The sequence below is a fragment of the Mauremys reevesii genome, linkage group 26, assembly GCF_016161935.1.
Source record: "Mauremys reevesii isolate NIE-2019 linkage group 26, ASM1616193v1, whole genome shotgun sequence".
NCBI lineage: Eukaryota > Metazoa > Chordata > Testudines > Geoemydidae > Mauremys > Mauremys reevesii.
The window spans coordinates 954,100-980,849 of NC_052648.1; the positions used below are offsets into that span (position 1 = coordinate 954,100).

The following is a 26,750-nucleotide window of genomic DNA, read 5'->3' on the forward strand; positions in this document are numbered from 1 at the left end:
TCTGCCCTGCAGGGGTATGGGCAGGTCGTGGACATGCTGAGGATTAGAAAAGCTGATCTATACAGTCTAGAGTGATGCACCAAATGAACCACAGAGAGCATAGCTCTGGGCACTGTGACTGGGCATAACAGATGCCATCTATGCTTACCATGGGGTCCCCCATCATTTTGGGGGTGGGGGTGTACAGTGGCTGGTGAAGTTGGGCTGGAGCCTCTAGACAAATTATCATAATCCCTCTGATTGTAGGGACTCTACAGATCACTCTGGTTTTGCTCTGAGTTACACAGTGTAACCAGAACCCTGGAAGGTGCAGCTGTAGCAAAGTTATTATCTCTTGCATCATCTACCCTGGTCCTCCACCCACCTGCTCTCCATCCCCACCTCTGGTTGCATTCTAAGCTGCCCCTGCAATAATCCCTCCTTTGCAGGCATATGTGGGATTTGGGCAAGCAAACCTGGTTGCTGTCTGCTTGGTGGTGGAAACAGCTGCAGTGTAAATGGAAGCTCAGCTCCGTCTCCTGCTGCATAGTCCCCTGTGCAAGGGAATGTGTGTGCAGGTGTGTCCGTTCTGGTGACTCTCTAACACAGTGTCACAGTTCAGGGCAACTGCACCAGTGTCCCGCTCTGTGGTCCAGTAAGGTCACCCACTTTTAGGCTCCCAGCGCCTCAGGCCTCACCTCTCTTTGGGCAGAGACCCGCATCTCTCTCCCTCCTGACTGGGGTATTCCCAGGCTGCATGGTTCTACACTGCGATAGCCCCAGCTAATCAGATGGCCTAAGCAGTCAGCTTCTGCGCGTTGCTTTCTCTACAGAGGCTATAAGCAGCATAACTCTGAGAACCACTCGGCTCTTTCCAAGCAAGCGCGTCTAGTTCTAAGGTGAAAGCAGTACAGAGAAAACATATTAAAACCACTAAAAGAGCCTACAAGCAGGCTAATGAGCTCACCAGAGATCACCCCTAATGCCAGCCAGGGCTCTGGCCGGCAGACAGTCCCTCAACCCCCCAGGGGTTTTATGTGGTTACAAGTAACGGCCTTAGCTCAAAACAAGAACCACCATGAATCGGTCGTGCTCTCCTTTCTACAGTTCAGGCTTTAGCTCCTCAGATTCCAGGGTAGCAATTATAGCAGACAGTGGTTCTGTCCTCAAGGCACAGCTGGGTCTGATGGTGTGAATTTACATTCACCCCCCCTACACCCTGAGGCATTTCCTAGGAACCCACTTCACTTTGTCCCAAAAGAGCCTCCGTGTCTGGCCCCTGGTTTAGAACAGACCTTTGAGGCTCACAACACTTCACAGGGTTTACTTTGCCACATCTCCCACCTAGAGAAGTTGCTTCCTATTCCACAATAATCCATAAATTTAGTGTCCAATACAGTGGACTCTACCCCACAGATAAATTAAACTTAATTCAGATCTGTGAAGTGTTGGGGCCTATCTTCTAGCACCCTCCTCCTACTTACCAGGCCAGGTTTTGCTCTTGGAGAGCCGGCTTGCTGCCTGGGGGTCATTCTGTCTGAGCTCCCTTCAGAGAACTCAGGGAAGCAGTTTCTAGCAGGGTTTGCTGTTTATTTTAACCCTTCTGAACAAAATAAATCAAACTGCATGGATTCTTCCCTCAAAGTCTGTGCAGGCAGAGAGGTCCCTTCCCCACGTCTGGCCCTCACACCAATAGCTTCAGCAACCCAAAATTCCTGGCTCTGACCTCAGAGCCTCAATAATCCAGGACTTCCCACAGTCTCCAGCAGCAGTCCGTTAGGGGCACAGCCCCTTCCCCTCAGCTTTCTGGAGTCTCTCCCTCTCTTATAAAGATCAGCTAATTAACTTTCTGCTCTCCTCTCAGGTGCAGCAGGCAGAGCTTGCAGGCAGCCAGCTGCAGGCCTCAGATCCCAAAGGGATTGTACCCTTTATACCTTCACAAATACGCTTTTTCCAGGCTATGGCAGGAAATTGCCCTATCTGTCACCCCCAGGCTGCTGTCCAATGTAGTTCGTGCCTGTAACAGGCCTTTCTTGTCCTCAGCTGGCTGCCCTTGAACAGGGAAACAGGTGTGGCTTTGTTTGGCCAGCCTCTGCCCACCATCCACAGGCTAACGGCACGAATCACTGGCTTGGGCCCTCACTGAGGGCCAACAGCCTTTGTGGGACAGACGGGTCTGGTGCAGAATTGAGCCTGGATTTCCTGTCTGTCCCTGGGGATGAGGCCCTTGGACAGGTGGCTGTAGAGGAGGGCACGGACCGGTGTCCTCTGTCGGCCCCCTGCTGCCTTCCTGTGGTCTGAGCTGGCTTCTGTTCCCTGAACTAGGCTAAGCCTGGATGCCTCTGAGATGGCCAGTGACCTGGAGCAAGAAGAGCTCGAAAGGAGCCTGCCCTGCCTGGCTCCCCGTGTGTCCCTGGAGCTGCCCACAGCTGGGGTGGAGGCCTGGGCAGGCGGTGGCAGCACTCTGATTAAAGTGGAGATAGAGCCCCTGCACCTGAACTTCGCCATCGTGCCCGATCACGAGGACACAGTGAGTGGGCGTGAAAGCCGTGCCCGTGGCACGCTGTGGGGAGGGGGAGATGCTGGACTGCAGGACACGCAGGCTCAATCTATACCCCGTCTCTCCAGGCTCGGTTCCTGACAGCACTCCCCCCAGGGACCTCAGCACCTGTGAATCCTCAACTGGGTCCTCGCTCTGCTCTGGGACAAACTGCTCCAGCCCCTGGGCCCCGAGGGGTCACAGACACATGTTCCTGTGTAATAATAACGTGGGTCACTTGGCGGCTTCTGTGCCGTGAGGCTCACAGACCCCATCAGAGCCCCGGAGAGGAGGCCATCTGGGGGACCTGATGCAGAGGTCACCGAGAGTCCAAGCCAGTTAGGAATAGAGCCCAGTCTCCTCATTAGCAGCTCCACCCAATATCTTTATTTCTGTCTATTCGCTATATGTAAAAAGGAGACGTGTACAAAAGTTCCAGGCACCCTAGCATGGAACCAGCCGGAAGATAGCAGATATCACAGCAGCATATACTTCTTCCACGCCATCCTAAAGCCCAGACCCTCAGCCTCCCTAGAAACTCTAGTAAATAGATGGCTTTTCCAGCATGAGCTGTGATCATAACTCTGGTTCAATACCAAAGGGTGGCATGGGATGTCAGCCTATTCCCAGGGTTTGTTTCCAGTGTAATCGGCTTTGAAGGGAGGCCCTGATTTATACTGTGTGGTAACTATCTGGCTGTGACTTCCACCAAGACGGTGGGGTGGGGTCATCAGCAGAACCCTGCTGGTGCTCAGGACCAGTGCAAACCACGTGCCCCTGAAGTGTTGCTGATTCTTGTCTTTTCCAGGAATATGGCTGCAATGGGAAGAGACTGAGGACAAAGTCCGTCCCTTCCACCTGCAACAAGGTTTCCTCTCCTCAAATCTCTCACAACCTGGAGGTGTCGCTCCCAGTTGCCAAAGGTGAGTAAATGCCTGGCATGAAATAGGTTAATTGTACAGACGTAGTCTTAGGAATGTGCGCTAGCAGGAGATCCTGTGGAGAATCCTGAAGTCTGTGCAGCCCTGGGTATGGACTCAGGCAGCTAGCCCATGACGCTGCCTGTTTAGCTTCAGCTACACTGTTGCATGCTAGCTGAGTCAGAGCTAGTGTGGTTATGTCTTCCCAAACCAGAAATTACAGCCCCAGGTGCAGTGTAGACGTACCGTGAGTCTGATCTAAGGAATTTCCATAGCCCCTGTTACCGTGGTATGTGACGTCGTAGTGGTCTCTAATGACTCATTGCCACAGAACGTGTCCGTGGCTGGGTGCGGTGTCGGATCCCTGGTTGCACACAACAACAAACAGTGCCCTATGGACAGAGAGCAGCATCCCAACAATGAGCCTCAGTCCCACCTGTCAGGGGCACAGTGCAGGCTTCCCCTGGTAACCCAGCTTCCAGAACGGCCAGTGATGTGCAGCCAGCAAGTCCTGAGCCTGCCTGAGATGGGATAAACCAAGGCAGGGCGCAGCCTTTAGAGCAGAATCGCAGAGATTCTCATTCCTGGATTGGACAGGCTTTAGGCAGGCTAGAGAGAGAACTGACCATCACCATGCTAGGTATCCTGTTGGGATTTATGATCCCTTTGTGAAGTTCCCCAGGAAAAGCTGCTGACACACAATCCCTGCCCAGAAAGAGCCCCTTCCCCTTGACTCCTGCCCATTCAGAAACCCCTTGCTTCAGAGCAGGGTGACGAGACAAAACTCGTTCGAGAGCACGAGGAACCCACGAGAACACCAGGATTTGACCATGGCCTGTCTGTCACCTCCAAAGCTTCCCACCTCACGGGAGCTCTGTTCTGTCCACACCCAGGGAGCCTGCTGCTGAAACCTCCATTAATGAGCCCACCAGGCTGCCATCAAGCAATCTGCATGTATCTCCGGCCCTCAGCTGGGAAGAGTTGGGGAGGGAGCAGAAAGAGATGCATCGGAGAAGTAGTGCAGGAGGTCAAGTAGCTTGGCACATATGTGATGAACTGAGCTCTTGCCCTCCGATTTCAAGGAGCATGTGAAGGAGGCAGAGCAGAGAATGGAGCTAAGAAGGGACAGGTTGGGAAACCAAGGCAGACTCCACAGTGACGTTCCTTCCGCATTAAAGGGAGAGTGGGAGCCCAGCAGGCCCAGGGTTAATTGTACCTAGCTTGAAATGTGACACTCTGCCAAGGGACAGCCCAGGGAGGGAGCATCCCCACTGACCATGTTCTCCCTGGGTTCCAGGTATTGAACCGCCTGCGCTGGAGACGATTGAAAAGGACCATGTGGCCCCAGACCATGTGTAGGTGTCAGTGATCCTGGAGCAGGGGGTGGGTCAGTGATTCTCTAAGTTCTTCTGAGTTGCTGGATATCCGGATTCAGCCTCTAACTGTAAGAGAGCAAGAAACAGCGGTGCCATGAGCCGTGGCAGTGCCTGCTCTGGGACGCACCCCGGACCCAGGGGATGCTCTGGGATGTGTCCTGGGCTCACTGAGATTGTCAGCCAAACAGCTGGTGTTTCATGCTGTGTGAGGCACAGTGTGGCCTTGCAGGTGGGTCTCCGTAGCTGGCATGCTCCCTCCATCAGCTGCTCCTTCCTCGTCACCAGGGTACGAGGGAAGCATTTTGCTGGCTCTTGCTGTACCCCCAGGCATGAATCTTGTCCTGGGCTGGGCTGCACGGGAGTTTGGAGCAGTGGCCAGTGGGGCGACTTCCTAACCCCTTTCCTCCTCCCTGGCAGGCTGATCGTCCAGCAGGTGCTGCAGGAGCTGAAACAGTTTCACGGGTGAGTGTGGGGCTGGGAGAGAGGACCTGGCGGCTGGATTAGTCTCATGGGCTGTCCTACCTCCCAGTGCCCCCTGGGGCAGCTCCCATGCAACAACCCCCCAGAGTGCACAAGGCCCACCAGGATCCCCCCAAGACCTTCCTGGGAGCTGACATCCACTGTGTACATGGTCCCCAACACCACCCTGGGAACAGGTGTGCAGGGCTTGCCAGGCACCCACACGGGAACTGCCCCACACCAACCCCCCCCCCACAGGGTGTGCAGAGCCTGCTGGGGTCCCCCTGGACAGGAAAACTTGCTCCCTTCAGAAGCTCTGGGGCAGTTTACTCTTCCTCCCAGTCTGATGCCTTGTCCTGTTCCACTGCGCAGGGTGAAGCAAGGGGCCTGCACAGCCGAGGGCAGCAACGAATCCCAGCAGAACCTCACCTGGTTCGAGTTCCTGTCTCATGAGTAAGTGAGCCATTGACATGGGTGCCCCACATCCCCATCCCAGCTCCCCACCTATTCAGGCATCCCAGCCAGCTGCCCAGGCAGGATCAAGGCCCCATTGTGTTGGGTGCTGCACAGATGCAGCCCCTGCCCCAAGGAGCTTACTGTCCAAATAGGCGGCAGGGTTACTCTCCTCCTCTTGTAGACAAGTGCTGCGTCACAGAGGGGAAGTGACTTTCCCAAGGACATGCAGGAAGTCAGTGGCTAAGCTGGGACTTGAACCCAGGTCCCTGGAGAGCTCAGCACCTTCACCACAAGGCTGCAGCTGTGGGAGGTGACTGATGCTCATGAGATTTGGGGAACTCAATGTTGGGGGGCCCTCGGGGGGCCTGACAGTGAGCTCCATCGGGAGTCTTTCCTGGGGGCATTGTGCATGGGACACATGCCTGTCCCAGGGCTTCCCTGGCACTTCCCACCCCCCTTGCCTTCCCTTTAGATGAGACTCGTTTCCTGGCTTGTTTCAGGGCTGATGACAATGGGAAGAGTGACAAGATTGAGAGAGGCACCAAGGTGAAACGCCGGCTGAGTTCCCTGCGGAGCCGTGTCACTGGGTCCTGGCAGAAGGATAAGGTGAGGGAGAAAAGCAGAACCCATGAGGGGCTTTCAGCACTGTCACCAGAGAGGACGTAAGCTCCCCGGGGTCTAGGGTAGGGTCTAGCTGGGCTGCTGTGAGACACGACAGCAGCCCAGCCCCTAATACCACCTGCTAGGAGTGTCGCTCCCTGGGCTCTGCCCTGGGCTGGATTTGCTCAAGACTTGTCCCGGCTGCTCCAGCATGGGCTGCCCAATGTGCGGGGGGGTTCCAATCAGGGAGGATGTTTCCTCCAGATGACAGCACGGCCTCCTGTGTGGGGCAAGGGTGAGGAGGGCCTCTGGCAGGGCTGGCTGCTGGGCTGCCCTGGGGAAGCTGTCCTCTTTCCAGTGCACGGACCCTGCCTGGGGCACAGCCCTCCCCAGGCAACAACCCCTGGGCAGGGAGCAGGTGTGAGTTTATATTCTAGGGTGTAGGGCAGATGTTTTGCTGCACACAGACTGCATCCTGCCCTCGGTCACAAGTGCACCCACCCTAGTGGGGCTGCAGAGACTCTGGGGCTGGCTCAGTCCCTGGGGAACACATGCGGGCCAGGCACTAACCACACAATTGAACTAGCACTAATGAGCCCAACGTCCCTGCTGAGGGGTCGTGTGTGTGTGTGTGTGTGTGTGTGTGTGTGTGTGTGTGTGTGTGTGTGTGTGTGTGTGTGTGTGTGTGAGAGTGAGGGGTCAGGTGTGTGTGTGCGCGCGTGCGCACCATAGCAAACTCCTGCTACTCTGTGCCATGACACTGCTTTCCCCCTTCTAGGGTAAGAACAAAGACCAACCAAAAGAGAGAGAAAAGAGCCAAAAGTGGAAAAGGGTCAATGGGCACCAGCTGGCGCCAGGGACGTTCTCCAGCTCCACCAGCTGTTCACTGTGCGCCAAACCTCTGGTGAATAAAAATGGTCTGCAGTGCCTGAGTGAGTATGGCTGATACCATGGCCTGGCTGTACCTGTCCACCCTCCCTTCTGGCCTGGCTTGGCCTGGTTGTGCTTCCTGTCTGGCCTGGCTGTACCCGCTCCCCGATCTGTGCCTGGCCTGGCTTGGCTTGGTTTGGCTTGGCTTGGCTGTACCCTTGATTCCTGCCAGGCCTGGCTGTACCCAGGAAGCCTGGCCTAGCCGCTTTGTTCCCAGACTCCCAGGGCATGGCACCCTGCTCATTCTCATTGGTCTTAGCTGCCCAGGCATCTCCTGTCTCTTTCCCAAAGGAGGGTTTCGGGTCAATTTGTTCCTTTAAATTTGATATTAACAAAAAAGGGAAGGTCAGGAAATGCTCTGTCCTTTCTGAGTAGCCCTGAGAGCATTTTTGGGCCTGCCTGAGGCTAGCCCCGGAGGGCTGCCTGGGCCGTGTCTTTCCTTTCCAGAGACACAGATGTTTCAGCTCCACATGTGATGTGGGAACAGACACGGGGAGTCAAAAAACCATCCAGGGCTTAGTTAACCAATACCAAAGTGAAATGCTGTCTCCCCCACCCACCCCACACACACTCCCCTCCCCTGTGGGGCTGCATGGAGAGTGCTAACCCTGTGCAGAGGCAGGACACGCTCAGTGCATCTAAAGAGAGGGGGAAACATCCCTAGGCTGCAGGGGGAGGGCTCTCCTCTGTGGAATGTGCTGGGCAGACGGGACTTTATCCTACGCATGTTCTCACCCCTGGGCCTCGTCCCCCTGCTTCCTGTGCTTGGTGCGCGGGTGAAGCCGCTCAGGGCACTGCAGAGCATTGGCCTTCCAGAGGGGGCAGCAGGAGTTTGGAAATGGCAGGTTCTCTCTCTGCACCCCATGTCCCTTGGCAAAGCTCACGCCCAAGCGAGGGATCTTCAGAGGTGCTCAAGGTCAGTAACACCCTTCGAGGGGGAGGAAAGGACTGGCCACCCCATGCGCTCTCCATGGGAAGCATCTTTTCCTTTGTGGCGCCTCGGTCTGGCACTGAGGTATAACAGGGGCTTTTACAGACACAGGTGGACCCGCTCGCATAGGGCCTCTAGCCGGGTTTGTAACTCAAGCTCTGATTATTTTGCATTGCGGTAGCTCCTAGAGGCTGGGGGCTGCACAAACAGGTAACAGTCAGGTGGCCCCTGCCCCAGAGAGCTTACAGTCTACAGGTAAGACAGAGGAACAGAGGCAGAGACAAGGAGCCCAAGGAAAGAGTGAGACGCTGCTGGTCGGCCTGAGAAGCTGCAGTTGGAGTTCCCCAGCTGCCTGGCTGTTGCATGTGTTGTAGGTATCACAGCTGAGGAAATGTCAAGGAGGGGTTTGAAGGAGGCTTAGCAGATGTTTATAGGGAGTTCCTCCCATGCAGGAGGGGTGACATGGTTACAGTGAGGCCCTGGAGTGCTGGATCTTGACTTTCCAATGAGCTACATCAGCAGTGACTTAGTGTATAGTGCTCTGTGCTGCCAGGCAGGAGATTCTGCCTTGATAGTCAGGTCAAGCCTCCTTCAGGAGTTCAGACCCGTGCCACTGCTGGCCAGGTTTCTTTGCACTGCCGTTGGGATCCTGGGTGCATTTCCCCAGGCTGGCATGCCTTAGGGGCTCGGGCTCTGGTCTGCTGTGTAGGAGAGCCCAATGCCTGGATCATCTAGATGTGTACATGGTTCAGTGTGTCGCAGTCTAGAGCAAGTGCCTGGGGCTGTGTGTGAGCTGGAGCTGCACAAAGCTTGGATCTGAGCTGTGCTGGAGGAGATCTGTGATCCTGCATCTCCCATGAACATGCAGACACCAGACCCTGGCACAAGGGAAAGGCTCTGAATCTCACTGGGCCTCTGTGAGTGTCTCCTTTGGCTTTCCTGGGTGCTCAGGGACGTTGAGCTGCACTGGTTAACATAGTGTGGTGGGCTGAGGCAGCGAGAGTTTGTTCTTGCATGGTGTTCCCCTCAGGCTACCTTGACAGGAGGTCGAGTCATTGAAGAGAGCTCTATGACAGCTGCTGTAATTAGAGGCCCTTCTCCACCCAGACCAGGACTGAGACCAGCATTCAGATTGGGCTGGACAGCTGCTGGGACCTGGAATCTCTGCAGGCTGCACCTGTGGGTCAGTGATGAAGGCTTACACCATTGGCTCCATTTATGCAAAGTAGGGATGGCCCTGGGGCTCCTGTGATGTGGCCCTTGGATAGGCAGCGCTTTGGTCCCTCTCCCTCCCCTGCAGCAGCACAGCCAGAGTGATCTCCTTCTTTAGCAGTGATACCGATGCTGGCCAGGTGGCAGTCCTGGAGCAATAGATCATTTTCCACCCTCTCAAAATAGGCCCTCTGCCCCACACATTGGCTGTTCCTATTGTTCCTGCTCAGTAATAGCAGTGAGGAGCCCGCACCTGTAGTCCCAGACCTGCCGGCTGCTGGTGCTATTTCTGTGTTGACAGCGTTTTAACAGCAGTGCCACCACATGGCAGAAGAGAAAACAAGTTTAGATGAGCAAGCAAATTACAGGGGAGGCCAGAAAGAGAAGGGATGGAGGGCTGGGTAAGAGGCCCCAAGTCTGTCTTGTTTCCCGTGGGCACAGATGGTCTAGTAGCTACTCTGAGTGGACTATGACCTGGATTGCCAGTGAGAATCAGAGCCCTGCCCCTTTATGTAAGAAGCACTAGCAGGACCTGTGCTCCTAATTCAGAAAAGCAAAGAGGAGTCATTTTGTTGCTGGTAACATTAATCCATGCTATGAAAGAGGAAATCATCCTAAATAGCTCCACACAAAACATACTTGCCTCCCTCTCTCCATGAGATCGCACCAGCCATGCCTGGAATGAGGGACACCTTAAGGTATAAAGTCCCTTAATGAGGGAGGCGAGGCAGGCAGCTGGGTGCCAGCTTAGAACCACGTGGGGTTCAGAGCATGACTAAAGAACATTTTCTGGAGCCCCTGTTTCAGGACCGAGGGTGATTCACAGACTAAGCCCTGGTGGAAAATCCACACCCCTGTGTGACGTAGTTATACCAACCAAACCCCCGGTGTAGACAGTGCTCTGTTAACTGAAGGGCTTCTCCTGTCAACATAACTACCGTCTCCCAGGGTGGTGGAGTACCTACCCCGATGGGAGATACTCTCCCATTGGCATAGTCAGTGTCTTCACTAAGCAGCACTGATGCAGTGCTGTAAGTGTAGACAAGTCCTTAGAAGTGAGATGCCAGCAGGACTGACTAGGATTCAAACTAAGTGGGTCCTCTGCAGCAATTGGGACCCCATCACTGGAGTCTAGACGGAGACAGCCCCCATTCTCAAGTGTAGAAAAGGTGGTGTGTCTAAATGAATCCTTTCTCATAAACATGCTCCCAATGTTTATGTAACAGAAGTTAGATGAATCCCAGGAAGCTACTGCCAGGAGCAGAGCTCTCCAACTTGGCTGTGCCATGGAAGGGAGCCAAGGGTTTGCCATTGAATGTGTTACAGCAGGATTGTCTCTGTTCTAGTGGATTAGGTTTGACCATTGGGGTTTTTCTGCCCCATGATGAGTGACGGGTTACATGTTGAAGGCTCTGTGAGGCAGTGTGCAGCCCTCAGTCCCATGGGCATACGAAAGAGGGTCTGTAGAGATCTACCTGCCAGGGACATGCTGAAATCTATAACTGCAACCAAAGCACTTTGCAGATTTCAGGGAAGCTCTTCTCCCCTTTGAGATTCGATGGCACTAAACCCTTGTGAATCATAAGGGCTGGGGGACTGTCTGGCTCAGGTATCAGCAATGGCATATAAAGCCTTTCACCTTGATATCACTATTGCCCGTCTGTCCCAGTCTGACCCCTTGCTGGCTGGCTCTCAGTGGAGGGACTCAATGGGCCTTGGAGAATGAACTCCTGCTTAGACCCCAGTGCTGGGCTGAGGAATATTGGTGAGGGAGGCTTGCATTGCTCTGACCCATGTTATATCTGTTCTGTGGCCATCAGTCTCTGGGGTTCTTGGGCCAGCATCTTTCACTAGTGGTGAATTAATTTCTGAAGAAGAAAACAGGCTCAGGCGTCTCTTCTTTGTCCCATGCTCGGGTTCTGACATGTTAAAGTGACCCCTTGTCTTGCCAGTTGTGTTTAATATATTGATGTCTGCACATTTTTGCCCTGGGCTCCCCAGTGCAGCACCAGTAAGCTAATGTAGGCAGGCAGTGCTTGGCCTGGAAAAGGGCTGAGTTCTGTGAATTCCAACAGGAAACTTCTGCTAATAGCCCTGACAGAGGACTCTGAAAGCCTGCAGTAAACTTGAAACTTGACATTTCTAGAAAGAGACAGCTGCCTAAAAGCTTCTATTTAGGGAAAAGAGAGAGAAGAGGTTTGGCTATTGTGACATGGTGATAGTGATAAATGTGCTGGGAATCCCATTTGGAATGGGAAATTACTGACAAGAGTCCAATAAAACAACCAGCAGAACCAGAGAGCCCACGAAAGGCCATGATGATACTGTGCTAACCTTGCTGTAGGCTGGAACAAGGCGAGACTTCAAGCAATCTGTGAAGCTAACTGGGAATGTACTGCCACATATCTGCATCCTAGTGGATGTTCATTGCAACCCCAGGAGTTTAGAGAAAGGGGGCAGACTGGCTCTTTGCAGGCAGATGGCTCTGTTCAGTGCTTCTCCTTTTTAGGTTTCATCTTCTTTTCCTTTCAGTTCAGCATTGCTTTTTTACTTGCCCCTCCCTGGAACGGTTTCAGGATCCTATTCCCTGCGTTGCCTGACACAGCTCCAGGATCTTATCTCCTCTGCCTGGGGAGTGGATAAGCAGGCCTGATACTGATGGAGCTTCTCTTGATGACATGTCTGGGTTGTTCCCTATCTCCTATTTGTTCAGTGCCAATAACAAGTGTTTTATCGTGTAGATTATTAAACAGCATTGGAAGGATAATGCTGTTTTCTTTGTCACTATTCAACCCTCATTTGGATTTGGTGACACAGTATTTGAACTGGTTGCTGTGCACACTCTATACTGACGTTGTCCAGATGCCCACAGGACACATGCCCCCAGCATCAGATGTTTTTCCTGTGCCAGTTTTGAAAAATTATAGTGACACGGAGGGCTGGATTTAGGGGCAGGCGAAAGCCTGGGAGGGGGTGGGGGTGCTGGTCTTGGGGGGGGGGCTGTTTTTGTTGTTAGTGTTAAAGGGAAAATAGAATGTTTGAAGTAAAATGTTTCATGTATTCCATACGTGGATTCATTTTTCACTAACCTCCTAGAATGTTCCTGGACCTTTGCATGCAAATTTATTGTCTTATATCACAGGGATAAATCATGCATGCAAATCATTCATCAAAGTCGTGAATTGGGCTACAAATACAACAAAAAATAAGCAGCAAAGAATCCTGTGGCACCTTATAGACTAACAGACGTTTTGGAGCATGAGCTTTCGTGGGTGATCAGAGGTGGGCATTGACATTTGAATAGTGAATGAGAGAGGATCGTCAGGTGCTAAGTCATGAAGTCAAGACAAGCAGTTTGTTTGATGAGATAGAGAAAGAGAGCAGTGGAGGGATTCAAAGAGAGGGATGTTATGGTCAGGGTAGGGCTAGGAAACTGATCTTTACAGCAGTGTTCTGAATGGATGAGAGTAGGGCAGGATTGCATTTGTTGAGGTCAGTGGAAAAAGTTGCATCTCATCATTAGGCCAAACGCAGTTATTTTCAATCCTTGTCATGTCTGGGTCCCCTCCTGGAATCTGGTCTGTCATGACTGAACTTAGTATTATGAAAATAACTAGGAGAGTTTGTTGTTTCAGTTTGACAAAGCTGATGGCAAAATGAATTTAAGTGTCTCAGGTCTTTTAGGGCCGTGTTTAATCATTGACATTCAGAACTTTGTGTCTGATCAGTTCAGAATCCAAGTAGGGAAGAAAATATTTTAATAATAAGATGAGTCTGTAGGTGAATTATGCTTTGTTCCCTGTAGGATGGCATTTGAGCATAGACAATGATTGAACAAAATACTGCAGTGTCTCATCCACTTGTATATGCAGCTTTGGAACCATTTCACAAGAAACAAATAGACTTTATAGTTAAGGACAGTATTTTCATTCTGAGTTGTGCTTCTACACAGCTTTGCTAATGCACCTCAGTACCATCTGAGGCACCCAACTCTCCTCATCATTGCAGTCAATCCTGCACAGCTTTGTTGACCCAGCCAAATCCTGTCATGCAAATGACATCCTAGATTTGCAGTCCTGGGCTTCTCCTGAGCAGACCTAGACAGTTCCAGATTTTAGTGTGTTGATTCTGTGATAACTAGGCTGAGACCCCAAACTTATTTTGCTTTGAATACATGAGCTTGTGGGTTTTTTCCTACAGGTATTTTAGTAGCCAGGTACTGAAATCAAAGGATTAGCTTGCTTGTCAGAATCCTTATCAATAATGCAAAAATAAAAATAGATTGTTTTTATTTCCAGCAGAGTGAACGTATTCATTCATATAGTATAGCATACAAGCTCTGCATCAAATGCAGAAACTAAACTTCCTTTACTGTATAATGTCTCGCTCCAGGACAATAGTTGCTTTGGAAATACATATTCATATTAATGCTTTCCACTCTGCTGGCTGCATGGGGCACACTGTAACTCATGGCTGAATTCTGCTTGAAAAACTTCTCCATTGCTGCCGGATGCCCTGCCCCTGGCTGCAATTGTCTTAGCTGACAAAGATTTCAAATACCACTTTGGCGCTGTCTTTACTGAATGGAAAATTGTATCATAAGTTTAATACCACATTTAATGTAAAGCCCTAAATGATCTTTACACAAACATATGAACTACCTTGCTAAAGCTGTCAGCTGAGGTACTAAACATCATTAATTAAAAGCCTAGCTATTTGTTTCTAGTCACAGACTTTTGCTGATGAAAGGCAGGGCTTCTGGAAAGCCCCTTTGGTGAAGATTCTGTTTATCTAGAAGCTCCTACAGGTCAGGTAGCTCTTTGAGAAGAAGAAAGTTTGTCATCCATCTCTAGGATTAGGTTCAAATAAGTTATTGGCCTTGTTTATAAAATGCCAAATGTTAATAAAAAACAAATGCTATTGTTTCAAGTATTTGAAGAGGGAACTGACTTGCTGTCTGAGCATGCAAAGAGACTCTGAGCAGTGGCCAGTGGAAATGGTCAGGGAACCTTATAGAAGGGGTAAATAGTATCTCCTGTGGATTCCTCTCCTTTGCCTGTGAGGGATTCTTTGAGAGTCTGGATGGACCCTCATTACCTGCTGCTCTAAACCTGCACCCTCTTGGAGAAAGCATGTTGATGTGGTTCAGAGAAGCCCCCGAGGGATCAGTTCTCCATGTTCTTTTCCCTACAGATCCTGGCTTCCCACAGGCTTTGTAGGCCAACCTCCTCAGTTCCTGAAGGGACCATTCGAAAGAAATGCTGAAGACCCTCACAGAATGACCAGAACCCCTCACTCTTCTGTCTTGCATCTCACTGATAAGTAGGTTTAATGAACACAGAGCTAGGGTGGCCCTACACAGCACATGAATGCCAGTGTGCTGGAAAACAACAGTGCACAGCATCTTGCTGATTGGGAACCTTGGTCTGAGCACGCAGCTTGCATGCGCATTTCAGCTGTGGCCTTGAATCTTGCTATGCAGCTGGGCCCACTGCTCCACCTCCCCCCGGGGTTTGCAAGCTGCTATAATGAGCCCCTTTATACAGATATAGCTCAGTTAGGGGTCCCAGACCTCTGGCTTCAGGCCAAACCTGAATGTCTACACTGCAGTTTTACAGCACCACTGCCTGAGCCTCAGTCAGCTGACATAGGCCAGCCACAGGTGTTGTACCACAGTGTAGACGCTGGTCTCTCCTTGGAGGCTGACTCGCCGAGTTGTTTAAATTCTATATTGTAGCAGCGCCTAGAGGCCGTTGCGATTGGTTTGATGTGGTCGGGACATGGCCGGCCCCGGCCCCGCAGCACTACTGGTGGTGGTGGGAATCACTGACAGGCCCGGTTCTCTGCGAGCCTCCGGGTTCAGGCCTGACTTTAACCTGCTCCCCCCGCAGTCACACCCCCTGCTCCCGCCCAGTCACAGACCCGCCCCCCAGTCACACCCCCTGCTCCCGCCCAGTCACAGACCCCCAGTCACACCCCAACCCCTGCCCCGCCCAGTCACAGACCCCCAGTCACACCCCAACCCCTGCTCCCGCCCAGTCACAGACCCGCCCCAGTCACACCCCTGCTCCTGCCCAGTCACAGACCCGCCCCAGTCACACCCCAACCCCTGCCCCCGCCCAGTCACAGACCCCCAGTCACACCCCGACCCCTGCCCCCACCCAGTCACACCCCGACCCCTGCTCCCGCCCAGTCACAGACCCGCCCCCAGTCACACCCCGACCCCTGCTCCTGCCCAGTCACAGACCCCCAGTCACACCCCGACCCCTGCTCCCGCCCAGTCACAGACCCCCAGTCACACCCCGACCCCTGCTCCCGCCCAGTCACAGACCCCCAGTCACACCCCGACCCCTGCCCCCGCCCAGTCACAGACCCGCCCCCAGTCACACCCCGACCCCTGCTCCGCTCAATCACAGACCCGCCCCCAGTCACACCCCGCCCCCTGCTCCCGCCCAGTCTCCCCGCCCGTTCAGGGTGTGTGTGTGTGTGTGTGTTTGTGAAAGCCATACCACCACCCCCCATCTGGCGCATGCGCAATGCTGCTCCTCTACCTGCCCCGCTGTTTCCGGGTCATAGGGGCATTTCCTGTTGCCTGGCGGCGGCGGCTCCCCCCGGCCCCTCGGTAAGTGACTGGGGTCGGGGGGTGTCCGCGCCCCAGGCCTCGCGCTCCACCGCCCGGCCACTGCCCGTCAGCGCAGCCGCCGCTGGGTCGGGCCCCTTGGGCTCGTTGCCCCGCTGCGGTGCGCGGCGAACCCGGCCCGGGGGCGGCCGGGCCCAGGCTCTGCCCCGCGGGCCCTGCAGTGGGCGCGTCCCGGGGGGGCCGAGCCTGGCCCTGGGGCTGCGCTGCGCTGCGCCTGGGCGGCCGGGGCCGGGCCGGGGCCGGCGGGCAGCGCAAGCGGAGCTGCCCGGCCTGCACCCGCGGGAAGCGCCCCGGGCTCGGACTGTAGGTTTGTCGGACATGCTCGAGCCCGGGGGTGGCGGAGCCGTTCCCGAAACGTCCCTTTCTGGAGCGCGGGGGCCGCGGGGGGCGGGTCCCTGGCCCCTGTTCGCCAGGGGCTGGGAATGGGCGACGGGGGGTGGGTCACTGGAGGATTAACTGGCCTGTTCGCTCCCTCTGGGGCACCCGGCACTGGCCACTGTCAGCAGACAGGACACTGGGCTGGATGGACCCTTGGCCTGACCCGGCCTGGCCGCTCTTATGAGTCCTCCTCGCATTCTGGCATTGGGTTTCAGTTGACTGGGCACGCAGGGCCCTGACACCAAAGAAGAAACCAGAAGTTTAGGATCCCTCACCCCCTTATTGAGGTTTGAAGTATGTCAGAAAATCCTAGAGTTTGGGGGTGGAAAAGCCCCAGCAGGGGGTCTTGTATCTCCTGCTTATGCAGGATTGTGCTTTGTGCGGCAGTCACTTTCTCATGGTGGAGACACCCACGTACTGCCTGTCTGTGTCAATGAAAGGGTTTTCTTGTTTTGTTTTGTATTCTAGCTGTAGTGATTGTAGGTACAGCACATTTCCAACTCTTCAGTAGCTAGGCGGGTAAAAACTCTTTCTGTGGACTGCTGCACTGTGTCTCTATAACTTGTATTGAGTAAAAAAAAAAAAAGTCTGGTGGCACCTTGAAGACTAAGATTTATTTGGGCATAAGCTTTCATGGGTAAAAAACCCTTCTGGGAGCTGATAGTGTACTAAAGTAGAGGATAACTTATTTTAGTTGATTTTATGTTGTGATGTACATAATCAAGTTGGGGCATTAGGAGATGAGCCCCTGTCTTAGAAAGTTGACCATCTGGGATGTTTGAGGGAGGTTATTTTCTCATATTTGGGCAGTTGCTTTATATATCATGTTAATTCACTTTTCCTGTAGGTCAGACAGGACTTTTATTTTTTTATCTGTGTAGAACATGAGTCTTCAGAACAGACTTGCAGGAAGAATATATATTCTTTGCCTATTCAGTGTTTTTATAGTATAAAATAAAAGTGGAGTTAGTGTCTTGTCTTGCTATCAGATATGTGGGATTAGTTGTATAAATTTTCCTCTGTACTTAGTTTTCAAAAGAAAATTTTATACTGCAGTTTTTCGTTTTTGTGTTGCACTATCACAGACTGTATGTGTGTCAAGTCTCCTTAGTTACTAAGCAGAATTTAGTAATGTACTGTCTATCTAAGAGTTTTATACTGCATGCCTGTCACCATAATATCTGGGCTTCTTCCACCTAAAATCAGCAGCAAAAGTGAAGTCGCTAATGGACTTCCTGGAGTCTTTGGCACATCTCCCTTATTGAGGTTAAAAACTCTGCTTGAGTGGTTGGTTGATTGGTACTTACAGCTGCAAAGCAAAAATACATATATGAAATAGGACTCTCAAACAGGAGCTATCAGACATTATGTGCTGCACTTCTACTTAATGTTCACCTATCAGATGTTTAAATATCTTTTGTAATTATGTCTCAGTTGCTAATTCACCCCCTTAGCTATAACTCCATAATGCTCTTAATAGCATGTTTAGACACACTTTCAGCATTTGTAGTTGGAAGAGTCTGAGAAACTAGAAATGGAAAAAAAAATTAGGTTAAAATGCTCATTTTGTATTGCAACAGTTAAAAAAGAAACAAAGTGCCTGATCTGAATCGGTTTTGTTACTGAGTTTGGGTTTAAAAAAATTTTTTTTGTGTGGTGGTGGTGGGGGGGGGGGAGCGATTTGAAAACTACTTATCTAACGTTTAGAATAGAATATGTTAAAAACAAATACATTGAGAAAACATCCCCTTGCTTGTTTTAGGAGAGAGAATAGTCTTAATAAGGAAAATGAAATGACTCAATAAGTACAGGTTTCATTGCTTTTCAGTGTAGCTTGTTCCTGCTGCTACATCAGATTGTACAGTTTTGCTTCTGTTCTACTCATTTAGGTGTTAGCAGAACAAACAGGTGCCAGTCACTGGAGCCACTAGGACAAAGTTAAATCTGTTCTGAACTGATTAGGATACATGGCCTGGATTTACTGAATTCAGAAACTGCTGCAAGTTCAGCTGAAACTCCATCTCCCTGATGAGATTGTCACAGACAGTTCCCTTTTCTGGAACTGTGTACTACCGGTAGTAACAAAAGAAGCTGATTGCGTATCTTCAGATCTATTCAGCTACCTTGGACTATGGATACATCAAAATATTCTTATGTAAGATTATGAAATATTATAAACAACTTAATTTCCATAAGCATGTGGTGGTGTGTTTTAGTGACTAATCCTAGATGCACTGGTGTTGGAAAGCACAGTTTGTGATTTAATTCTAACTATTTGTGCTGTGAATCAAAATGGAGTTTACAGCAAATTAGTGTTTTAAGGCGTACTTTTAAACAAATACCTGTATAGTTAATCCTCCAGAAGCACATTCATCATGAACTACATGACATTTCCTGTAGAGTCAGGCTAGAGAAATAATCTTGTATTTCATATGGAGAGAAAAGGTTCCTTTTTGGTTTCTGAAGACTCCAAGTGTGTCTGACAGCAGAGGAATCGTTAATGTCAAGGGAAAGGTATTTGGTTCACAGTTCATTTCTGTTAGGTCAGATCCATTAGGTAGTGAGCATATCCTTGGGCAAGCTCTGTACCTTTGCAAACAGTGACAGAGATTTCCAAATCTTATAACTGAATTGTGCTTCAAGGATGTTTTCAGTCTTTCTCTGTCTAATTTAAAAAAACCAAATGCACCAGAACCACATAGTGACTATTAGCAGTAAGGATTCAACCTGATTACAGCATACCTAGATGTTAGCCACAACTGATTTGCAAATGACCAGTTAAGAGTGATTTTACTAGGTAAAAGCAGCAAAGAATCCTGTGGCACCTTATAGACTAACATGTTTTGGAGCATGAGCTTTCGTGGGTGAATACCCACTTCGTCGGATGCATGTCCAACTACAGAAGCAGTTTCTCCTCCCTTGGTTTTCACACCTCAACTGCTGGAACAGGGCCTCATCCTCCCTGATTGATCTAACCTCGTTATCTCTAGCTTGCTTCTTGCTTGCTTATATATACCTGCACCTGGAAATTTCCACTACATGCATCCGATGAAGTGGGTATTCACCCACAAAAGCTCATGCTCCAAAACGTCTGTTAGTCTATAAGGTGCCACAGGATTCTTTGCTGCTTTTACAGATCCAGACTAACACGGCTACCTCTCTGATACTTTACTAGGTAATGCATTTATTGTCCAGGGGGCAGGGTCATGCCCATTCATCATGCCTGGTGAGTCATAGCTCCACATAGGAGCCCAATATTAATTATTGGACATTCTCGTATCTGCCTGTCAGTCTTGTACTAGTTGCTGTGGGAGGGAATGTATTGGCAGGTCCAATTTGGCTTAATGGGTCAGTGACTTGTCAGATACTGTGGGTCAGCATAACCTGGCAACATCTCTTGGGCTACCTAATGTGTTGTCTAATAAAAGCACTCCTACATGTTGACTTGTAAATTGGTACTGCCGGTAGCTGCATACACCTTGAGTAAATATTAGCTGAATCCTAAATTGTCAGTGGTGGTTCCAGAGCAGCTGGATTTTAATAGGTGCTGAAAGATTTTCCGTATTCTCAAATTGTGCTAGATATCTTGTTACATTTTAGCCTGTTGGGCTTATGGTACTGTTGTAAATATTGTTATGAATCTCAACAAGTCTGGGAGAGAGCTGTTTATTTTTACATAAAGCAGAATTTCGGATCAGTCATCCACCTCAAATGTTTTATTTAGCACTTTGTATTGTATAAACTAACTTTTGGGAAGGCAAGGGGAAACTTTTATATTCTACCAGAAAAGAACTTTAATATCTTTGATCATTAAAATGATCTTTTATGATGTTTGTTATTGACTATTTGCTCTGGAACATTGGAATTGCCATACTGGATCAGACCCATTCTCCATCTTGTCCAGTATGCTGTTGATGAGTGGCCAGCAACAGATGTTTCAGAGGAAGCAAGAAACTCCACAGGAAGCAGATGTGGGATAATCTGCCCGCCCTGAAGGCCTCATCTTAATCTCTAATAATTAGAGGTCGGTTTAAATCCTGCAACATGAGGTTTTAGTTCCCTTCCAATACCCTTTTTGTTAGTGTTAATTGTTATAACTCTGGGTATTTTTGTTAAGCATATAAATGTCCATTGCTTCTTTGAATTTTGCCAAATTCTTGACTTTAGTAAAATCAGGTGGCAAAGAGTTGCACAATCTAATTATATGTTGCATGAAAAAGTATTTTCTTTCGTCAATTTTGAATTTGCCATTTTTCAATTGCAGAAGCTCCCATCTATCTTTTCTAGACAAGCCATTATTTTATTTACTTCTTATTAATCTCCTTTCTAAGGTAACAATCTCAATCTTTTCAATTACTCGTCATTTGAGTTTTTCTATGCCCCCAATCATTCTTGTTGCTCTTCTCTGAACTGTCTCTAATTTTCCAATATTCTGTTCAGAAAGGTGCTCTGAAGGAATAGAGAATGCCAAAAGATCTTGTGTTTAGAGAGAAGAAATCAAATCCACCAGTCTGCAAGAGAATGAGCAAATGTATATTATTTCACCTTTAACTATAGTGATGCTGCAGCTGCACTACAGTCAGAAGGGTGTCAAATATGCTTGTTATAGCTATTTTATAAAATTTGGTGGGATTATAAAAGGCTTTATCAGTTTCTTTCACTCTGGTTTTTTTCACATTGAGTGGCCAGTTTTAGATACAACACCTGCCCATGAATTCTCTTGCCAATCTTTGAGGCTTTACAATTGCATTTTTTCCTATTTTCTAGAGTGTTTCTCTCTCCCTTGCTGTGTGAAAGAATTCTATAACAAGGGAAACAAACTGACAATACAGGGAAACAATGAAACTGACTGTTCACACGGTACTGACAAATACATAATTAATCTCCCAGATTTGGTAATTTTAGGTGTTGCTTGTAACAAAGATAGGTGAACAGTTTTCCACCAGAAGTATATTTTTCAACTGATGTCTCTTTTAAAGTTATCTTAACAAATACATAAGTCTAGAGAATAGGACATAGTCTTACTAATGGTTAAAGAAAAAGGAACTGTTTAACCTAATCACTAAGGGCGGGTGTACACTTAAAACACTGCATCGGCGCAGCTGCAACACTTAATGTGAACTCCCATCAGCATAGTTAATCCACCTCCCCAGGAGAAGCTCTCCTCTACACTGGGGGTAGGGTTGGTATAACTACGTTGCTCAGGGGTGTGGATTTTTCAAACTCCTGAGCAATGTGATTATACCGATATAGGTCTAAGCATAGAGTGATACAAGTGTCCAATCAGTTTGATCAATTGAATGTTCATGGTAGCTTTTTGTATTATAACTTTTTGTAAGTGAATAAAAGATTTAGAGAGTCAATGTGAAGATTTCCCTTTTTACAACGTTTTAAATATATTTTTAGTCTTTTGTGGAAGTTTATTCAAGCTCACCCAAATAGTTATATATGGAATTCTAATGAAGCTTGTAGGTGCTTATAGCCAGCATTCCTAGGTGTACAGGAAGCTGAGAGATTACTTTTACAAAAACATGATATTAGCTAACTATAAAATGCATGTGTACTGATGACCTTACACCTGTGACCTTTTGTAAGTGGAACACCTAGATTTCAGTTTAAACCTATCAAGCACTGTAACAGTGGCATAATATCCTTATTGTTAACTTCTTTCTTTCTTTCTTTTTTTGTTTTTGTTTTAAATTGGATTGTGTTTAGCTGGTGAAAGGTGCTAGATTGACAGCTCTGGACACTGATTATTCACACAGCTGGTATAGCACAGGCAGTGGTTGGGGCAGTGTTGGGGAGAAAGTTATCCAGTGTGCCTCAGTCCTGCCCCAAGCGTAAGAAGGGAGTTCAGTCTCCAGGGCCTGTTCAATCACACATAATGTCATTAAATACTTGGTTTCTAATTCGAGTTTTATGGTGGTTTCGTTCAACAGTTTGCTGGTTTGTTTCATGGGTGCGTTTGCCATTAGGCTCTTCATTATGTCCATTGAGAAATCCATAACAAATACTGAGAGCTCTTTTGGCATCTTCCTGAATCTGCTGATTTTCCCTTTTTTCTTTGAGCTCTTCATTTTGTGGGGTGGTTGTGTTGTTTTAGTGGGTTCATCAGCTTATACCCCATGTCGAATGGCTAATACAGAATTCTTTCTTTGGTTTAAAGTTAGGATTGAAAGCACTTTTAAAACATTTAGCATCATCCAATTTCAGTATCTAGTTCATTTTTCGCAGTATTTCTAGTTTTAGTTGCCAGAATTAAGCTTTTTGCAGAGATTTTCTATTGAAAATTCTGTATGTGACATGCACTTACACTTCTCACATGTAGAAAAAGCATGCACATGTGCACCTTTCATTTCCAGTTGTCATCCCATCCCCAATGGGCCTGAGTCTGTGACTGTTATTAATTTAGTTAGACAGAGGAGGGTAAAGTACTATCTTTTATTGGACCAACTTCTGGTGGTGAAATAGACAAATTTGGAGTAGCACCGAGCTCTTCGGGATATTACCTTATCCTCCTTGTCTCTCTAATAACCTGGAACCAACATGGCTGCTAACATTAATTTATTTAGATATTTGGCCTGGATAAGCATGTTGTTTGTATTCTCTTCTCAGACATTTATTGTAATTGTGGAAAATACTGCTGTGTAAATGAGCATGTAGCTATCTTACACCAGCAATACTTAAAACAGGCCACCCTAGGTGCTGCTGACTGGCACCATAACAGGGGTTATATTTCTGCATGGATGAACATTGCTTGAACAGTTTTCCCCAGTGCATTAGGCACAAACAGCCTTTTCTCAAGCAGTTACAGTGCAAGTGTTCCTGTTCTAGCTGTCGTCATAAGCATGTTTTGTGTCCATTGCAAGAAGAAAAAAATCAGCTTTCCCTTAATATTTGAGTTTCTGATGTCCTGCTTCTATTGTCTCCAGATAAGGAAAAATCTTAACTTACAGAGGGCCAGGGGAGCTACTGGAGGATGTGTGAGAGTGGTGTCATCCAGTTGGTCCCCTCTGCCTTGCCCACCCCTTGGGTTATAATTATTTTGATGGGAAAAGGGCATTGGATTTAATCTTGGTTGGAAAGGTCTTGTGTGTTATCTCTTATCTCAGGATGCTCTAGTGCCATGATGTGGAAGCAATTGCCTTATGCCATATAACAGTGGTGGCATCAGGATCATTGACACTACTTTGAGGGTCTTCTGTTGCCTATTTCAGTTAATTTAATCAGTTCCTATTCACCATCCACATGTAAAAAGACACTGTATACATTGTACATGAAGAATTACCCTAGTCTCTGAATTTGTTTGGTCTATTGCCTGAATTAGGTAACTTGATTCAGTTTGCCTTGGAATAACAGTTCAGAATCTGAAGAATATGGTGCTCTGACAGAGGTGGTAATGAACCAGAAGAATATTAGTGAATAATGAGCTCTTTACAGAAAGCAGTGAGAGCTTTTAACAAATATCATCCTTACAAGAGTTTACTAGAATTAATTTCATTTGTTACTTGCAAGATTTTCTGACAGTTATATTTTTGTTTGGGAGTGTGTTTCTCTGCTTTGTAAATGGGCATGTAATGCTCATTTTTCATTTCATTAATGTTTGTGAGAATGATTTGAAATATGAAGATTGTGTATACTTTTCATTTTGGTGAGGTGGGGAATCTGAGGTGAGATCAAGGAAGAAAACTGGTTGCTGGTTTCTTCATTAAAGTTTAGTTAAAAGATGGTGGCAAAGGAATAGACTTGATTAAACAAGAAATGGTTCATACATCATATGCATATGCATGCATTCACACAACAAAAAGAATAAACTTGCAATATACAAGGTAAAAATATTGTAGAAAAAGGGAGTAATTAACTGCACTTTTGTAGGAGACTGAAATATTTCATATTGCCATTAGACCATGCAAATAAAGAATATTGTTCTGTGCCACTGAATAACAATATGAATCTGCTATATCCATTCTACTGTACTAGGGTTGGAACAGCAGTATATTTATGTGGTACTGTTCCTGCCTTAGGTTGCCGTCTGGAGATGCCCCAAAGGTACTCTGGTAATGGTGTTCTTTCATACCCACTACATCTTGTTGGCATGAGCTTTTTAAATAATGGCTCTTATCTTCATTCTTACAAGTTTGAGCATTTTGGTGTAAAACCAAGAGTTGACATTTCACAGTAAGTATTCCCAGTGGAATACCTGTTGTCATTTCCTGATCCTTTCAAATCTGAGAAATTGGTTATTTCTCTCTGTTGAAATGGGGAGGGTAAGAATAACTTAAATGTTTTGTACATTTCAGACTGTGCAGTAAATGTCCACAAGAACTGCAAGACCTTACTGGCTGAATGCAGCAGTACCAGACCCAAGGTTGGTTTTACAACTTTTCTTCCTTTATAAGATTGGAGTAATATCACCTAAATAGTGTATTGTATTCAGTGGAGTTACTCTGGTTTACACCAGCTAAAAATCTGACACTATATCTTCAAATCCTTGAATAGTTACTAACTGGTCCAGATAGTATCTCTTGATGGTTTATGTATGTGTGGGGAAACTGAGGCAGAAAGGCTGATTTACCTAAGGCTACATAACAAGTCAGTGTTGGATTCACCCTCAGGAATTCCTGGTCCTTGAGCCCATTATTTGTTCCTGAAACATTCTCATTCTCTCTCTCTCTCTCTCAAAGCAAATTATACATATTCTTAATTTTTGGAACCCCTGTTTTTTTAACGCCACTGCATGGATAAATAGGTAACACAGCATTGTTGGTCCATGTTTGAGGATCCTCACATGAGAGGAGGGAGGTTGATCAGAACAGTTACATGCTAATTATAATCTGAGCACTGTAGAAATAGTGGTTTTGTGTTCTAAACTGTAAAATCATCTTCTTCTGAATCTTTGCAAGCCATGGCTCAGTGCCTTGACTTCTAGCCAAGCAGTTCATTTTTTACTTATCTCTATCAAAATATGCTCCATATAAGGTTACAGTGTGGTCATAATCAACTATGTATTTGTAAAAAAATTTGTAGTACATTCCTGTGTTTTAAAACATGGTATTTGAATATAATTTCCTCCTTCACTTACCTATTGAGACTTGCATTCAAATTTTGGTGTTTTTTTTCCCCACGTGCAACTGTTGACTTCGGAGACCTAAGGCAGAGCAGGGAGTAATATGGGAAAGAACAGAGAGCACAGAACAGCCCAAGTCTTGGCAGTCAAGAGAGAAGGAATCAATTTTCAGCCCAGTCCTGAGGGCAGAATTATTGTTGGTTTTCTACTTTGTATTTTCACATCATCCTGTGTTGTTTTTAAACATGCAAACGCTATTGTGCCTATCTTCTGTGCAATAGAAATGTTCCATTTGCAGATACAACGTTCTACAAACTCTAATACATAACCAGGCTCCCACAAATTACTCTTAGAACAAGAGGAAGGAGCGAGAAGTAGGCTGACAGAGAACAGAAGACACAATAAATAATGAAATGCAATGAGACCCCCCATAATAATTACCTGCTACAGAAATGTATTATTTATTTTTCCTGCATATTGCCATCTTGGCTCTTAACAGGTTGACCTTTGGACGTTGCTGTGTCATATGAATGAGGACTTGTCTGTGTGAGAAAGTTGTACTGATGTAATTAAAGTTATGATTTAAATTGCTTTAACTAAACCTGCACAAAGCCCTGTGCAGACACTCTACTTTTGGTTTAAACCAGCTTAAGCCAATTAGGAATTGGTTTAAAATAAACCAAAATAAGCTACCCTTAACCCGAAATAAGTGTCCACATGGGTTTTCATGGTTTAAATAAAGCTATTTAAATCACACCTTTAAACTGTGCAGCTTTCTGATGTAGGCAAGGCTTAGTCCTGCTTATCCTCTGCAAAGCATTCTTATCATTTGTTTGTAATTTTTAAGTCTAGATACATTGTTTTGTTTTAGAATGTGAAAAAATTTAAAAACTTTTTCTACAAAAGCTTTTGGTTTCCTAGTTTTAAGTATAAGGATCCACCTGTAATCTGTAATTCATGATGCTGAAAATATGGTTCACTGTGAAATGATGCTCTCATCTTTTTAGTTAAGGGCACCCTTTAAGAATTTTTTTTATTTTTTTCTCCTATAGCAGAAGGATTTGCAACACAGACCTCCTGGATCCCCACAAAGTTCACCCCAGTGCTTTTACCCAGGTTTGTACTAAAGAATGATTTCTGTGCTCAGGGCTTGTCTGTTGAGTTTTATACTTTTTTCTTTAATTTGTTTTAGAAACAATATATAGTGTATTATTGAAGGTTAGAAAAGGTCTCTTTTAATAAGATGACTTCATTTTTCCCCAT

At 47.5% G+C, this 26,750-nt stretch overlaps 2 protein-coding genes across 4 annotated transcripts in view; both read left to right on the forward strand.

The window, feature by feature from the left end:
* Positions 1 to 14,698, forward strand: part of LOC120391590 (rho guanine nucleotide exchange factor 18-like) — a 31,851-nt gene extending 17,153 nt beyond the window's left edge. The window contains exons 4-11 of one of the 2 annotated variants that reach the window (XM_039515385.1): positions 2,305 to 2,509; positions 3,327 to 3,441; positions 4,736 to 4,793; positions 5,232 to 5,276; positions 5,646 to 5,726; positions 6,230 to 6,335; positions 7,108 to 7,261; positions 14,596 to 14,698. In XM_039515385.1, the coding sequence (XP_039371319.1) occupies positions 2,305 to 2,509; positions 3,327 to 3,441; positions 4,736 to 4,793; positions 5,232 to 5,276; positions 5,646 to 5,726; positions 6,230 to 6,335; positions 7,108 to 7,261; positions 14,596 to 14,621 (790 nt within the window). In that variant the 3' untranslated portion in view covers positions 14,622 to 14,698. Of the gene's footprint in view, positions 1 to 2,304; positions 2,510 to 3,326; positions 3,442 to 4,735; positions 4,794 to 5,231; positions 5,277 to 5,645; positions 5,727 to 6,229; positions 6,336 to 7,107; positions 7,262 to 11,934; positions 12,023 to 14,595 lie in introns of those variants that run through there. The other variant, XM_039515384.1, reaches the window with a different exon arrangement.
* A 1,188-nt stretch (positions 14,699 to 15,886) lies between these two features.
* Positions 15,887 to 26,750, forward strand: part of ARHGEF18 (Rho/Rac guanine nucleotide exchange factor 18) — a 48,873-nt gene continuing 38,009 nt past the window's right edge. Inside the window, exons 1-4 of one of the 2 annotated variants that reach the window (XM_039515382.1) lie at positions 18,318 to 18,575; positions 20,303 to 20,444; positions 24,721 to 24,788; positions 26,540 to 26,603. The gene's annotated coding sequence lies outside the window, so the exon portion shown is untranslated. Of the gene's footprint in view, positions 16,025 to 18,317; positions 18,576 to 20,302; positions 20,445 to 24,720; positions 24,789 to 26,539; positions 26,604 to 26,750 lie in introns of those variants that run through there. The other variant, XM_039515381.1, reaches the window with a different exon arrangement.